The sequence below is a fragment of the Muntiacus reevesi genome, chromosome 8, assembly GCF_963930625.1.
Source record: "Muntiacus reevesi chromosome 8, mMunRee1.1, whole genome shotgun sequence".
NCBI lineage: Eukaryota > Metazoa > Chordata > Mammalia > Artiodactyla > Cervidae > Muntiacus > Muntiacus reevesi.
Genome location: NC_089256.1, coordinates 69,079,739 through 69,095,420, shown reverse-complemented (window position 1 = coordinate 69,095,420; position 15,682 = coordinate 69,079,739). Strand labels below are relative to the sequence as shown.

Sequence of the window (15,682 nt, the reverse complement as noted above, 5' to 3'; positions counted from 1 at the left end):
AGTTAGAACCGGACATGGAGCAAAGACTGGTTCTAAATTGGGAAAGGAGTATGTCAAGTCTATATACCCTTTTTATTTAAATTCAATGCAGAGTACATCATGAGAAACACTGGGCTAGATGAAGCACAAGCTGGAATCAAGATTGCAGGAGAAATATCAGTAACTTCAGATATACAGATGACACCACCCTTATGGCAGGAGGTGAAGAGAAACTAAAGAGCCTCTTGATGAAAGTGAAAGAGGAGAATGAAAAAGCTGGCTTAAAACTCAACATTCAAAAGCAAAGATTATAGCATCTGGTCTCATCACTTCAAAGGCAAATAGTTGAGGAAACAATGGAAACACTGACAGACTTTATTTTCTTGGGCTCCAAAATCACTTCAGATGGTGACTGCAGCCATGAAATTATAAGATGTTTGCTCCTTGAAAGAAAAGCTATGACAAACCTAGACAGCATATTAAGAAGCGGAGACATTGCTTTGCTGACAAAGGTTCATCTAGTCAAAGTTATGTTTTTTCCCTGTAGTCATGTATGGATGTAAGAGTTGGACATTTATGGAAGTTGAAAGCCAAAGAATTGATGCTTTTGAACTGTGGTGTTGGAGAAGACTCTTGAGAGTCCCTTGGACTGCAAGGAGATCCAACCAGTCCATCCTAAAGGAAATCAGTCTTGAATATTCATTGGAAGGACAGATGCTGAAGCTGAAGCTCCAATACTTTGGCCACCTGATGCAAAGAACTGATTCATTGAAAAACACCCTGATTCTGGGAAAGATTGAAGGCAGGAGCAGAGGGGGATGACAGAGAATGAGATGGTTTGATGGCATCACCAACTCGATGGACATGAGTTTGAGCAAGCTCCGGTAGTTGGTGATGGACTTGGAAGACTGGCATGCTGCAGTCCATGGGGTCGCAAAGAGTCAGACATGGCTGAGTGATTGAACTGAAATGAAACCTGAAGTGGCAAAAAAAGAAAGTAGTTACAGGAACTGGCAAGTATTTTAGCTTCAGGAGAGGCTGGCCTGTTGAAGTTGTGGATTTCAGCTATGGAATACAGTTACTGCCAGCAAGTGACCAGTCAGAAAAGGTGATGGAAAATAATCTTTCTCTCATCTAACCTGTTGATCACTTGATGTTTTCCATTTGCTAAACTCAGCTTGGAGCCAAGTGTAAAGGAGTCAGGTAGATGTACTCTACAGAGGTTAGCCTCCTGGGTCAGAGAGCTGGTTAAAGAATGAACACAGATCCAGAAGGACAAATAGAAGATATGCAGCATGGAGTATTACAGATGACTAGCCTGCTGACTAATACGATGATTTGTGATATGTAGACTGTTCAGGCTGAAATATGTATAAAAATATGTTAGTTTTCACTCTTAGATACAAAGAAGGTGAAAGCTATTTTTTCCTGGTGTTTCAGTTCAGTTCAGTCGCTCAGTCATGTCCGACTCTTTGCAACCCCATGGACTGCAGCCTGCCAGGCTTCCCTGTCTATCACCAACTCCCGGAGTTTACCCAAACTCTTGTCCATTGAGTCAGTGATGCCATCCAGCCACCTCATCCTCTGTCGTCCCCTTCTCCTCCTGCCTTCAATCTTTCCCAGCATCAGAGTCTTTTCCAATGTCAGCTATTCGCATCAGGTGGCCAAAGTATTGAAGTTTCAGCTTCAACATCAATCCTTTCAATGAACACTCAGGACTGATCTTTAGGATGGGCTGGTTGGCTCTCCTTGCAGTCCAAGGGAGTCTCAAGAGTCTTCTCCAACACCACAGTTCAAAAGCATCAATTTTTTGGTGCTCAGCTTTCTTTGTAGTTCAACTCTCACATCCATACATGACCACTGGAAAAACCATAGCCTTGGCTAGATGGACATCTTGGCAAAGTAATGTCTCTGCTTTTTAATATGCTGTCTAGGTTGGTCATAACTTTACTTCCAAGGAGTAAGTGTCTTTTAATTTCATGGCTGCAATCACCATCTGCAGTGATTTTGGAGCCCCCAAAAATAAACTCTGCCACTGTTTCCATGGTTTCCCCATCTATTTGCCATGATGTGATGGGAGTGGATGACATGATCTTCGTTTTCTGAATGTTGAGCTTTAAGCCAACTTTTTCACTCTCCTCTTTCACTTTCATCAAGAGGCTCTTTAGTTCTTCTTCACTTTCTGCCATAAGGGTGGTGTCATCTGTGTATCTGAGGTTGTTGATATTTATCCTGGCAGTCTTGATTCCAGCTTGTGCTTCATCCAGCCCAGTGTTTCTCATGATGTACTCTGCATACAAGTTAAATAAGCAGGGTGACAATATACAGCCTTGACATAATCCTTTTCCTATTTGGAACCAGTCTGTTGTTCCATGTCCAGTTCTAAGTGTTGCTTCCTGACCTGCATACAGGTTTCTCAAGAGGTTCTCGGTGTTTACATTCTTCAAAATATTTCCAGTTTAGATACTTTTGCTAGTTAAAATAATAATATTTAATTAAACTTTATTTTTTTCCAAGTGCATGCAAGCTCACAAGAGTACATACATACATGGATTTATCTATGTTTGTGTGTTCACTAAAGACATGGGTTAGCTACTATTGCCTAAAAGTTTGTGGTAAAAGAGACCAAGCAAATAGTTTCTGTTTAATATCTGTTTGCTAGTCTCGCTTTTTCTGAACCGAATTTTTATAGTACTAAAACATATTTTGGGAGTATTCATGCATATTTTTTTCTTTTCAAATGCGATCTCTGTTATTACAATATGGTTACTATTTACTGAGTTAGAAAATAGATAAGCAAAAATATGCAAACAAATTACACTTTGTGTTAGTCATTTTAGGCTTCCATAATAAGATACCACAGACTGAATGTATTAGACAACAGACATTTATTTTCTCACAGTTCTGGAGCTGGGAATTCCCAACTTAAAGTGCCAGAGAATTAGGATTCTGGTCAGAGTTCTCTCCCTGGTTTATAGAGGACTTTCTTCTCTCTGAGTCCTCACATGGCCTTTCCTCTGTGTACACACAGAGAAAGTAACAAATCTCTTACGTCTCTCCCTTTTCCTTTAAGACCCCCAATCCAATCAGATTAGGGTACCATTCTTAGGATCTCTCTTAACTTCAGTTTTTTTTTTTAAATATTCTGTTTCCTTCCTTTCCAATACAGATTGGAATTGAGGGCTTCAACATATGAATTTTAAGGGACACAATTTAATCTAGAACACATTCCTAATACCCAGGAATTATAACTATCAATACCTTGCTATAAATTCATGTAGATTTATATATAAATATGTTATATAACCAAATGAGATCATACCTCACACTATGGAATTTATTTTGAAAATTAAGTATCTCTACTTCATCATGATAGTAAATTTAATCTTTCTTAATATACAGACTATATTAAGTTTTACTAATCACCCTAGTCTTTGCATAGTGGGTTTATTTAAACCAATATCCAGTCTAGACCTAAAAATCATATTTCTTCTAATGCAATATGATCCTCCTTTTCTTCTTTCTACACTCACTTGTCTGTGAGACCAAGTCACTTGTTCTGCATGAGTCTTATCATCTTGATTGTGGAATGCTTCTTTGTGATTTGTATTCAACTAAGTCTAATTCCTGTAAATGTGAAATTAATTCTTAGGGTTTATAATAGAACACTCAGTGTGTTTAGAAAAAAAAAAATAAGTACATTTTCTTAAGGCTGATGCTTTTGTTGGTATCCAGGACACGGTAAGGCAAGTCCCATTGATTCATGTGAGGTGAGTCACGAGGGATGGAGCTGGGTCCTAAGACTGGAATTACCCCTCTGCATAAGCCTGCACTTACTGACGGATCTATTGAAATTCAATTCCTGAGAAAATTTCAATATGGCAGGAAGAACATGGTGTTTAGGACAGGTCCAATTATCAGTTTGTATATGTTAGTGTGGATATTCTAGTTACTTGCTGCCAATCCTTTCTGATTTATCAGTGTATGCTATATCAATTGATAAACATTTAAAATAAGACTTTTCGTCTAGAACATATAATATCCAGTCTCTAGTGTCAGTTCAAAAATACCCTTGACAACAGGAAAATCCCATGTAAAAAAATGGAACACCCATCATGGGTATGGTATATTTTATGACGGTATATAATCCAGAAGAATTTTATACTCAGATAGTCAAGGAAACAGTTGGTATTTAGGAAGAATTTTAGAAGATTACAAAGTCTCAGTCATCAAAACTGCGATTCTAGAGCAGATTCCATTTCTTGTGATGCAAGAAAATTGAAACAATAATTCAAAGCCCAGTCCAAGAAATTCTAAATTCAGGTAGCCAAAAAGAGAGATGGGGACACAGAATGAGACAAATATTCGACTAAAATTAGGATCTCTAGGAAGAACTTTATCTTAGAAACAAAAAAATGGTTAATCGTTGCAGCTGGAAGTCAAAAGTTAGCAGCAATTGTTAGTGCTCAAATCTCTCTAAATGATGTTGGAATTTTTCCTAAATACCGAGTAAGCTTACGGTGCAGGTGGAGATGAAGCTTTGTTAGCTATTGGGGAAGAAGATGACTGAGAATCAGTTCATAACAGCAACAAAAATGCAAGAGAATTATCACTGGAATAAAATTTCTGTAGCAGATAATTTTTCCTGCAACATGATTAAATTAAGGACTGGAGAGAGGCAGCTGCTTTTATGTCTTTTAGCTCTGACATTCCACACCCTATTTGAATACAAATGTTCTCTGAGTGGAACACATTTTTGTCATCTTGAAATCTTTTGAACTTCACATATCAAATGTAAAGCTGCCATCCAGCTATGGAATATGAAAGACAGAAAACATTTAGTAAATGTGAGCTGGAAATGTTATCTTAAAGTAGTAATGCATACACACATATATATGCTCTAACTTTTCAAATAATGAACAGCATCTAAAGGTTCCCCAGGATTTTCTAATTTCAAAAGTATTTTTATTATTTTTAAATACATTCAAACTTATAGAAAAGTTGCAAGAATAGCACAAAGAAAGTTCTTTGTAGATGCATTTCTACATGCACTCCAAGGCTCCATTCAGTTTTTGCCAATTGTCCCGGTAGTGTCCTAAATATCAAATAGATCTAAACTAGACTCATGTCTTGAAGTTATTAAGTCTCAAATTTCCTTCAATCTGGAATAGTTTCTACTTTTTTGTTCCATTACTTTATCTCCTTTAAAGCTTAAGTGCCAGTTATCTTCAGAATGTTCCCCAGTCTAGTTTTATCTGATGTTTCTTGTGAATAAGTTCAGACTCTGAATCATTGGCAGTAATGTTATGGAAGTGAGACTGTGTTTTTCTCATAGCTCATATTAATTTGTTAAAGCTACCTTTAATCACTTGATTAAAGTGATGCCCACTAGATCTCATCAAAGTTACTCTTTATTCTTTTTGTAAAGTAATCAATAAGCATTTGAAATCACACAAACACCTTACCCCCACCATTTCTACCTTTATCTACTAGTTTCAATGTTCATTGATGTTTCCTGCCCAACTAGCCTTGCCAAGATGCCAGTGGTTACCTTCTAAGTCCACATTCCTTCCACTTTTATCAGTTGGCATTCTCCTTTAAAGAAGAGCTTTCTTGGTACTTCCGTGATAGTCCATGGGTCAAGATTCCAACACCCCAACTGATAAAGGCAGGACTTCCTTATCCAAATTTTTTTTAGTTTTTTTTTTTTTAATAATTTTAATATTGCATTTTATTTAATTCAAGGTATCCAAAATATTATCTCTCTATTGCCATCCGTATGCATGCTTAGTAATGAAATAATTTATTCTTTTTTTTATTCTGAGACTTCAAAGTCTGGTGTGTATTTTACATTTATAGCACAATTCAATTAAAACTACATAAATTAAGAAAATTAGATTTTATGCTTTTAATGGATTGTATTTTATGGATAAAGATCTTTCTGAACTAAGCCACTGATCATTAGGTCAAACAATTTTAGCTTTTAAACATTTTCATTTAAATCTTACATTTAAAAAATAAATAAATAAATCTTACATTCAGAAAACAACACAATTTATAAGTACATAGCCCAATTACTTTTCATAGTTGAATCCACTCATATAACTCATGTATCTAAATCACCTATGGGGTCTTCAGTCTTTTTTCATCTATGTTTTGTTTGCTTATCTTTATATGATCTTGCCTTTTCCATGTTTCCTAATTTTTTTTTTCATGGAAAAACATTTTATTTTAAATATAGGAGTGTGTAAATGTAAATCCCAAACATCCAATCTATCTCTCCCTCCACAATCCCTCCTGGTAACCATAAGCTCATTTTCTGTCTATTTCTGCTTTGTAAATAAGTTCAGTCTATTATTATTATTATTATTATTATTATTTAGATTCCACATATAAGAAATAGCGTATATGTCTATCTCTGTCTGACTTACTTCACTTAGTATGATAATCTTCAGGTCTATCTAGCTACAAATGGCATTATTACATTCTTTTTAACTGCTGAATAATCCATTATAAATATATACCACATCATCTTTATCCATTCATCTGTTAATGGACATCTAGGTTGCTTCCATGACTCAGATGTTGTAAATAGCTCTATAACAAACATTGGGGTGCATAGTATCCTTTTGAACCATGTATTTCTCCAGATTCATGCCCAGGAAAGGGATTGCAAGATCATGTGGTGGTCTATTTTTAGTTTTTTAGGAATCTTCCATACCAATTTCTCCATTGGTTGTACCAAGTGTAGGAAATTTCCCTTCTCTCCATACCCTCTCTAGCATTTATTGCTCACAGATTTTTTTGATGATGGCTTTTCTGACTGGTGTGAAGTGATATTTCATTGTAGTTTCAATTTGCATTTTTAAATAATTAGTGATGTTGAACATTTTTTCATGTGCCTCTTGGCCATCTGTATGTCTTCTTTGGATAGAGATCTCTTCCTAACCCAGTTTATGCTTCATTTATTAATCTCTCTTTCTAAACATGCCCATAAATGCTAAGTTAAGTCATCATGTATATCTCTTTGTATTGTGTTCTTTTCATTTATAGTGTATCTATGTTTCTACATAGTATTTTACATTTTAACAGTCTCACATTTTATTGCAATTTTCTAAGTAATTTCCCTGCTTAGGAAATCTATGTTGTTGTCTGTAATTGCTATTAAAATTATACTGCAAAGAGTTCAATTATCCTTGTAGGAAAATTCCAAAGCACAAGATTGCCAATGTTATTGCTATGAAGAGTAGTATTGCTTTACCAATGGGTATTTAAATTAGCAATGCCAACAGCAATAGATGTGCTATGAATATGAAAGTTTATCTAAGATTTTACTGATATTTATCATTAAAATGGAGAGTGTGATCATAGTACTGATTTTAGTGAAGGAAAACAGGCCATGTGAACATTTGCTTTCAGACATGGGTATGGTCTATTATGAAACAATATTATCATCCTTGTAAAAGAAATTGTCTTTACTTTCTCAGACCTCTATGTTTCTTTTAGATAACTTGCACTTCAGGATGTAGAAGAGGGCAGGTAAAATAATTTGAAATCTGTCCATGCAAGTGTCTAGAAACTCTGTATGAAATATAAGAAAAAATGTTTTTGAAAGCATCTATCAAAAAAAAAGTAAAATGTCCAGAAGGAAATACAAAGACAGAGTGAAAAATCAGGGAAATAAACAGAAAAATTGACCGTATAATTTCCAGGTGTTGGGAAAGGTTATGGGTCCCAGTGAATTAGGTAAATTAGAGTGCGAACACAGAACTCACATGGGAACAAGGACATGGTTATGGAGTTATAGGGAGCAAAGAGTTGTAACTAACATCTGTGTAAAACCAGGACCATGGAGTTGACGTAGGAAAACTGGAAAGGAATCCTCCTACTGATGAAGAAAAGCTTTCTTCAGCTTGAGCTCTGGATAAAAAATAAAAATAAAAATTTAAATAACTTTAGAAATAAAAAATCCTGGCTTAGAATTTTTACTAATATTGTAATATAGAAACACCAAGCCAAAAAATTAACATAAAAATTGTATCCAAGCCAGAGATGCCCCCTGGGATGCCTGGTAAAAACAAAGGCAATGCTGGGAAAATTTGTAGTGGAGAAATACTAAACAAAAGAAATATGGAATAATTGTATTAATGTGGGGGGAGGCTTTAGGGTATAATTCGGGTAGAAATGATGTAAAGAATAATTGTTATTTGAGACCCCATGGACTATAGAATCCATGGATTTCTCCAGGCCAGAATACTGGAGTGGGTAGCTATTTCCTTCTCCAGGGGATCTTTTCAACCCAGGAATTGGCGGATTCTTTACCAGCTGAGCTACTAGGGAAGCCCTATACATACAAACACAGTGATACCTTCTCCAGGGGATCTTCCCAATTCAGGGATCAAATATATGTCTCCCACATTGCAGGCTGACTCTTTACCAGCTGAGCCACCTGGGAAGCCCAAGAATACTGGAGTGGGTAGCCTATTGCTTCACTGGCAGATCTTCCCAGTCCAGGAATAGAACCAGGGTCTCCTGCATTGCATACAAATTCTTTACCAGCTGAGTTACCAGGGAAGCCCATTCTAAATAATCTATATAGAAATCAGGGAATTGTAGCAATTCCAAGCTTGCATACATGTAACTAGTCAAAAAATATAAGAATGCCAAGATAAATTGATAAATTAACATCGTATGGGAAACTATAAAATGTCTCAATAATTGACAGAGAAAGTATGCAGAATAGTGAAATTAGAGCTACACAATTTTCAAGCTTGATTTACTGGACCTATGAATGAAATGCTGTAACCATGTAATAGGGAATGAACATTCTTTATATGGAACATTTATAAAAATGTTTAGTCTCTATTTATCATTTATAATAGCCTGCCAGTGTCACAAAATAAATCTCACATAAAATCAAATTATCAGCATATAGACCTTGCTTTCATTTCATTAATTAAATTAAGCTAGACGTCAATATTAAAGCAGTAACCCATACCATGTATTTGAAAATTTTGAAAATTCTTTGGACTAATACATTTATTATAGAAATAATTATCATAGAAATTTTAAAATGTTAGAATTTTTGAGATAATAACACCATATATCAAAATTAATGTACTTCAGCTACATAGAAAATCTATAGCCTTAAAGACGTGTAACAATTGAAAAGAATTGAGCTTAACATCTTAAGAATTTAAGTTAAACACACATATACACAGAGAATACATTAGGTAAAACTTAACACAGACACTAATAAGCATAGAATATAATATTGTAGCAAGAAATAAAGAAAAATGATTGAGGATTCATAAACCCAAAAACTGTTTTCTTGAAATTCTAATAAATTAACTAAACTCTAGTAAAACTTGATGAAAAGATTTTAAAAAATAGACTAAGTAAATTGACGTTAGAAATAGAAAAGGAAGCAAACTCATAGATAAATAATGATTTTTTGAAGAACAAGAATAAAATGAACAATTAGATACATTTAAAAGAAATAAACATAAGAATCAACTTGCTTATATTGATTAATAGTAATAATTTGAAAATATTAAATGAAATAAAATGCAAATATACAATGAGTGAAAATGTACTTCTCCCTGCAACACACAGAGAAAATACCAGTACCAAATAGTTTTATATACTAAAACTACCTCTCCTTTGTAAAATGGTTAATCTGTGCGGAATAACTCTTACAGAATCAATGAAAAGATCCCTAAATATTTGTGAGATTTATAATCTACATATCAAAATCAGACAGGAAAAAATAGAGAAGTAAAATTATTAATGTCACTTATATAGGCATATATTCTAAAAGTATTAGTAATCAAACACACAGACAAAATATCATGACCAAGAAGGGCTTAATCCGGGAATATAAGCATTTTTTTTAACATTGTAATGTGAAAAGACTTGCAGTTATCTCAAAAGATGATTCAATATCTGTTTATGCTAAAACCTCTTAGCAAAGGAAGATATAAAAGTGATCTTACTTTTAAAGGGAATTTCCCAGAAAGCTGTAGCAAATAACTTAAAAAATACAGTTATAGAAACATTTGTAGTGAAGAAGACAAGACAAGGACCAAAGAATGCTGCTTTACTACCACCGTTCCATAGTGCACTGGCAGTCCTAGAAAAAATGGTGAGAACAGTAGATAAGTTATAAAGATTTAAAGGGAAAAAACAAAACTATTTTTGGTATGTATCTCAGTGAAATTAACAAAAATGAAAACAGATGAACTATTAAAACCTATAGAAGAGTAACAAGAAGGCATTTTATAAGACTAAAATATGCAATTAAATAGCATGCTTATACATTGTGAAATAATTTTAAACACTATATTTTGTTACTATAGCAGGAAAAACTTAAAATAATTTAATTATCATGCAAATATGTTATAAATAAAAATATAAAACTTTTTAAAAGAAATAAAATCAACTGAAATAAATTGAGAAGTATACCATAATAGATAAAAGATATAATTTTCTCAAATGGGTTCGTTAATTTATTGTAATCCTAATGAAATCCTGAAATGTCTTTTCATGGCACATGGCAAACATATAAAAGTTTTCATAAAAATAGGCTTGGAAATTTCCCCCAAATTGAATAGTTAAGTTAGATGATGATGGTGGTGATGGTAGTGGTGGTAGTGGACCCAGTATTTCAGTCATGACAAATTTCTATTGATTAAAACAGTATGGCCCTGTTAAAATGAGTTATATTAACAAGGATAAAAACAAATCCATGTATAAATTAGAACTCATATTAACATTAATGAAACTGCTTCACTAATGTTTCATGGAAAAACAAAAAACGATTCAGTGAGAATTAGTGTGTGAATGTGTGAGTGAGTGAGTGTGTGTGTGAGTCACTGAGTCATGTCCTCTTTGCAGCCCGATGGACTGTAGCTGCCAGGCTCCTCTGTGCATAGAATTCTCCAGGCAGGAATACTGGGATGGGTTCCCGCTACGTCTCCAAGGGATCTTCCAGACCCAGGGATCAAACCCAGGTCTCCTGCATTGCAGGCAGGTTCTTTATGGTCTGAGCCACAGGGAAGAATTAGTATGTTTGTGTGCCAATGGTATTATAAATTGTAAGTCAGTATATCATAAGGTAATATTTCAAGCAGTTTGCAGTACATTTGTACATACTGTAAGGTTTTCTTACTGCTGAACTTGGAAAAAGTTAATATTGAACCTTAGAAAACCAGAGATGATTCTTCAGCTGTATCTAACTCAAAAATAAATAAAAATATTAAAAACAACAACTATAAGGTCATGACTCCTTCATCTAAAATTCATTTATCTGAACTGTTTGGAACAAAACTAGAACAGGGAATTAAATGTTAAAAACAAACATATGATTCCAACTCTATCATGTTTTGGAAAAGGCAAAACTGTAGAGACATTTAAAAGATCAGTGGTTGCCAGGAGCTTAAGAGGAAGGGAGAGAGTGAAAAATAAACAGGTACAGCACAGAAAAATTTTAGGGCAATGAAATTATTCTGTATTATATTATAATGGTGCATACCTGTCATTCTGCTTATGTCAAAACCCATAGAATGCACAGTACAACAAGTAAAACAATGTGATTTATGGAATTTATGGACTTATTAATATTGTCTCATTAACGGTAACAGGTATTGATCATGCTAATGAAAGATGTTCCTGATGGATTTACAGTCCATAGGGTCACAAAGAACTGGATGCAACCGAGCATGCATGCATGCATGCAATGCAAGATGCCAAATAGAGGCAGGAGAGAAAGGATATTTGGGAATCCTGTATTTTCTGCTCTGATGTCTGTATTTTTGTGTGTTTGTTTATTTTTATTAGTTGGAGGCTAATTACTTTACAATATTATAGTGGTTTTTGCCATACATTGACATGAATCAGCCATGGATTTACATGTGTTCCCCATCCTGAACCCCCCTCCCACCTCCCTCCCCATCCCATCCCTCTGGGTCATCCCAGTGCACCAGCCCTGAGCACTTGTCTCATGCATCCAGTCTGTATTTTTGAAACTGCTCTATAAAAATAAAGTATACCGATTTTAAAAAGTAAACAAAAACATATAGCTCCTTAATTAGAGCCACGATGCTCAGTTCTAAGTAGATTTCCTTTTTTCATATATAAGACACTCAGGTATTCTCTTCAAGTCTCTTTACTCTTGTTTTAGTTATAATTTTTTTAGTGTAGTGATTTTCTATTTGAGCTGTTACTTTGGCACTTTCAAAGTAGCTCAGTGGTAAAGAAATGCAGGAGACACAGGTTGGATCCCTGGATTGGGAAGATCCCCTGGAGGAAGAAATGGTAACCCGCTCCAGTATTTTAGATTTCCCTAGTGGCTCAGATAAAGACTCTGAGATAAAGAATCTCAGAGAATCTCAGATAAAGAATCTTCCTGCAATGTGGGAGACCCAGGTTCAGTCCCTGGGTCAGGAAGATCCCCTGGAGAAGGGGATGGCAGCCCACTCCAGTACTCTTGCCTGGACAATTCCGTGGACAGAGGAGCCTGGTGGGCTACTGTCCATGGGGTCGCAGAGAGTCGGACACAACTGAGTGATTAACACTCTCACTTTCATACTACAAAGAAAGAAGCAACTTATTTGTCATAATAGTTTCATCTGGCAGTAAGAAGTTCAATTTGAAGGCTTGTCAGCAAAGTGTGTCTGTCTTGCATTTTTTTTTTTAAACTTAGTTGTGTCTGATAACTGTGTAAAACTGTGTTTTACACCCCCATGCACTGTAGCCCTCTGGCTCCACTGTCCACAAGATTTTCCAGACAAGAATACTGGAGTGGAGGGCTTCCCTGGTGGCTCAGTGGTAAAGAATCTGACAGCCAATGCAGGAGACACAGGTTCAATACCTGGTCAGGGAAGATCCCACAGGTTGTGGAGCAACTTAGCCCGTGCGCCAGAACTATTGGGCCTGAGCTTGGAGCCGAGGATCTGAAACTCCTGCAGCCTGAGCGCCCTAGGGCCTGTGCTTAGCAAGAGCAGAAGCCACTGCAGTGAGAAGGGCACCACAACTAGAGCCTAGCCCCACTTGCTGCAACTAGAGAAAAGCCCAGGCACCAATGAAGACCCAGTATAGCCAATAAATGAATAAATAAAATTATACATATATAAAAAAAAGAACACTGGAGTGGGTTGCCATTTCCTCTTCCAGAAGATCTTCCATATCCAAAAATCAAACCCACACTTCCTGCATTGGCAGGCAGATCCTTTACCCCTTACTGAGGCATGAGAGAGACCCCTACTTTGCATTAGCTGCTTTCTCATTGTCACACCCACCCCAACACTTTTACTTGGCTGCCCTAGAATGTCTCCTAGGGAAACTACCTTTCTACCAATACTTTCTTCCTCCCCACCGCCCCAGTCCTCAGACTTCCCAGGATCCATCACATACAGGATTAACACTTGTGATCATCAAAGACCTTCAAAGATCCCTTCAGGGCTGTGACTGAAGTCCTTTCTGATTGGTGTCTTTGCTTTGTTGTCAAATTTTTTACTATCAAGCATGAATAGAAAAACTCAAAGAGGCAGAGCAGTTGGCAGAGATTTAGAAGAGAGGTGAGAGACATATAAACATAAGTACAAAACTCCAATATTTGAAAATATATGTAGCTTCAGAAATCTTTGTTCTTTTAATTTGTGTAATGCTTTCCAGTTTTCAAAGTGACAATGTAGTAATGAATCAAAGAGAAAAGGTTAAATTATTTCCACATGCGATTTTGTTTTGAAGCTAGGCAAGTATTTAAAATTGTTTGGAAATATTTTTATCTGATTATTATTATTATTTTTTTAATATCGTTGCCCACATATCCTTGAGATCTTGTTCTGTGTGTTTTCCTGTTGAAAGCCACGCAGTTTTTAATATGAAATTTAAAATTGCCCTTTTGGGAGGGAGGTGGGTGGGAGGGTCAGGATGGGGAACACATGTACACCCATGGCTGATTCATGTGAAAATATGGCAAAAACCACCACAATTTTTTAAAGTAATTAGCCTCCAATTAAAATAAATTAAAATAAATAAATAAATAAAACAGCCCTTTTATGGCTCTACAGTTCTACGAAGCTAGTAATTGTATCTTAGTCATCATTGTATAATAAGCACCTAAAATTGACTACACAAACTTTCCAATGCATATTTGCCAAAAAGTGTGACATTTGTTACCTAGAAAAATTCAATTGTTGGAATAATTTGATGATATTGTATAAATAAATTTGGATGCTTTAAGAAAAATTAAAACAGCAGAATTTAGAAAAATAAGTTTTGTTTTTGCTTTTTTTTTTTTTTTTTTTTGCAGAGGAAAGAATTGTCAACATGAAAATTCAGACAGTCACAAAATTTGAAACAGTTACTAATGTTGTTGGATATTTAAAGGGTTTGACATTTCCAGGTAAGTAGACCCAAGTATTTATAATCTACATCTTATATAGTGTGTTAGTCGCTCAGTCGTGTCCAACTCTTTATGACTCCATGGACTGTAGCCCGTCAGGCTCCTCTGTCCGTGAAATTCTTTAGGCAAGAATACTGGAGTAGGTTACCATTTCTTTCTCCATGGTCTTTTCCTGACCCAGGAGTTGAACCCGGGTCTCCTGCATTGACAGGCGAATTCTTTACTGTCTGAGCTCCAGGGAATTCTGTCTTACATATCACAAATGCCCTGTAACAATATCATAGTTAAGTGTCCTGCTTTAGAGGTCATTAAATTTATGCTACTTTAAGGGGTGGGTGATATATAAAAGCAAGAAACAGGTCTTTATTATATTTCATACCAAATCTCTTCAAAGATAAATCATACTAAAGAGAGTAAGAGGGAAAACAACAGAAAAAGCAGAGTTTAGATTTGTTAAACTGGCATGTACCTTTGAGTGAAAGCTACAGAAGTCATTGTTTTTCTTTTATTCACTATAACACCATTGAAGATTTTATTTTTTAAAGACCTTTTTTAAAAAAATGAAGTATTTTAGTTTTATTGTTTTTTTTTAATATAAGTTTCGGTTTCAAATATTTCAGTGTTAGTCTGTGTCCCATCCCTAATCCTTGGTTCACCAACAATTCTGCCTAATGTTTGTGTGGCTTTAGGCTTTGAAAATGCTTATGAAAAAGTTCACCTGGCTAAATTTTAAATAGTTTTATGCCTTGTTGTAGGCTCTTATGGAAACTTCAGATGATGCTGTATAGGCTAAAGAAGTGAAAATAACTCACAAATACAGTAATTATCTAATTAACATCAACACTTCTGAATACATTGTGAGACTGAATGACATCACTGTCTGTGGTGATTGTTACATACAATATAGAATGCAAGTCTTTTAGTACATTTGTGCCACTTCTATTTATTTGGTAGGGTTATTTACTCAAGTTCTTTTTGGAGAATTATCCGTCTCCGTTATTTTAGTCAAACTGACTCCATAATTGCTAACTCAGGGAATCTTGAGATCAAGTTTTATATCCCTGCCAAGTTTCCTGCCAGTCACTTCTAAAAATTCACAGGCATCTTCTGTTTGATTACCTTACAGTAGCAATGTTGAACAACCTCTGATTATAATATCTTTAAATGCAAGATATAACTGATTTTGGGGATTGTTGCTGTTGCATTTCAACCATTTCAGTAAATTTCCATCATAACAATCTCTATTTGAAGTATTAGAAATATTTATCATCATTGCTACATTTCTTAGTTATTTTT

General features: G+C 35.2%; 1 protein-coding gene across 6 annotated transcripts in view; it reads left to right on the top strand.

Moving 5' to 3' along the window:
- Positions 1-15,682, top strand: part of NAALADL2 (N-acetylated alpha-linked acidic dipeptidase like 2) — a 1,500,734-nt gene that overhangs the window by 1,040,414 nt on the left and 444,638 nt on the right. For all 6 annotated transcript variants that reach the window (XM_065942422.1, XM_065942425.1, XM_065942424.1 and 3 more), the window contains one exon: positions 14,294-14,386. In XM_065942422.1, the coding sequence (XP_065798494.1) occupies positions 14,294-14,386 (93 nt within the window). The remainder of the gene's footprint in view (positions 1-14,293; positions 14,387-15,682) is intronic.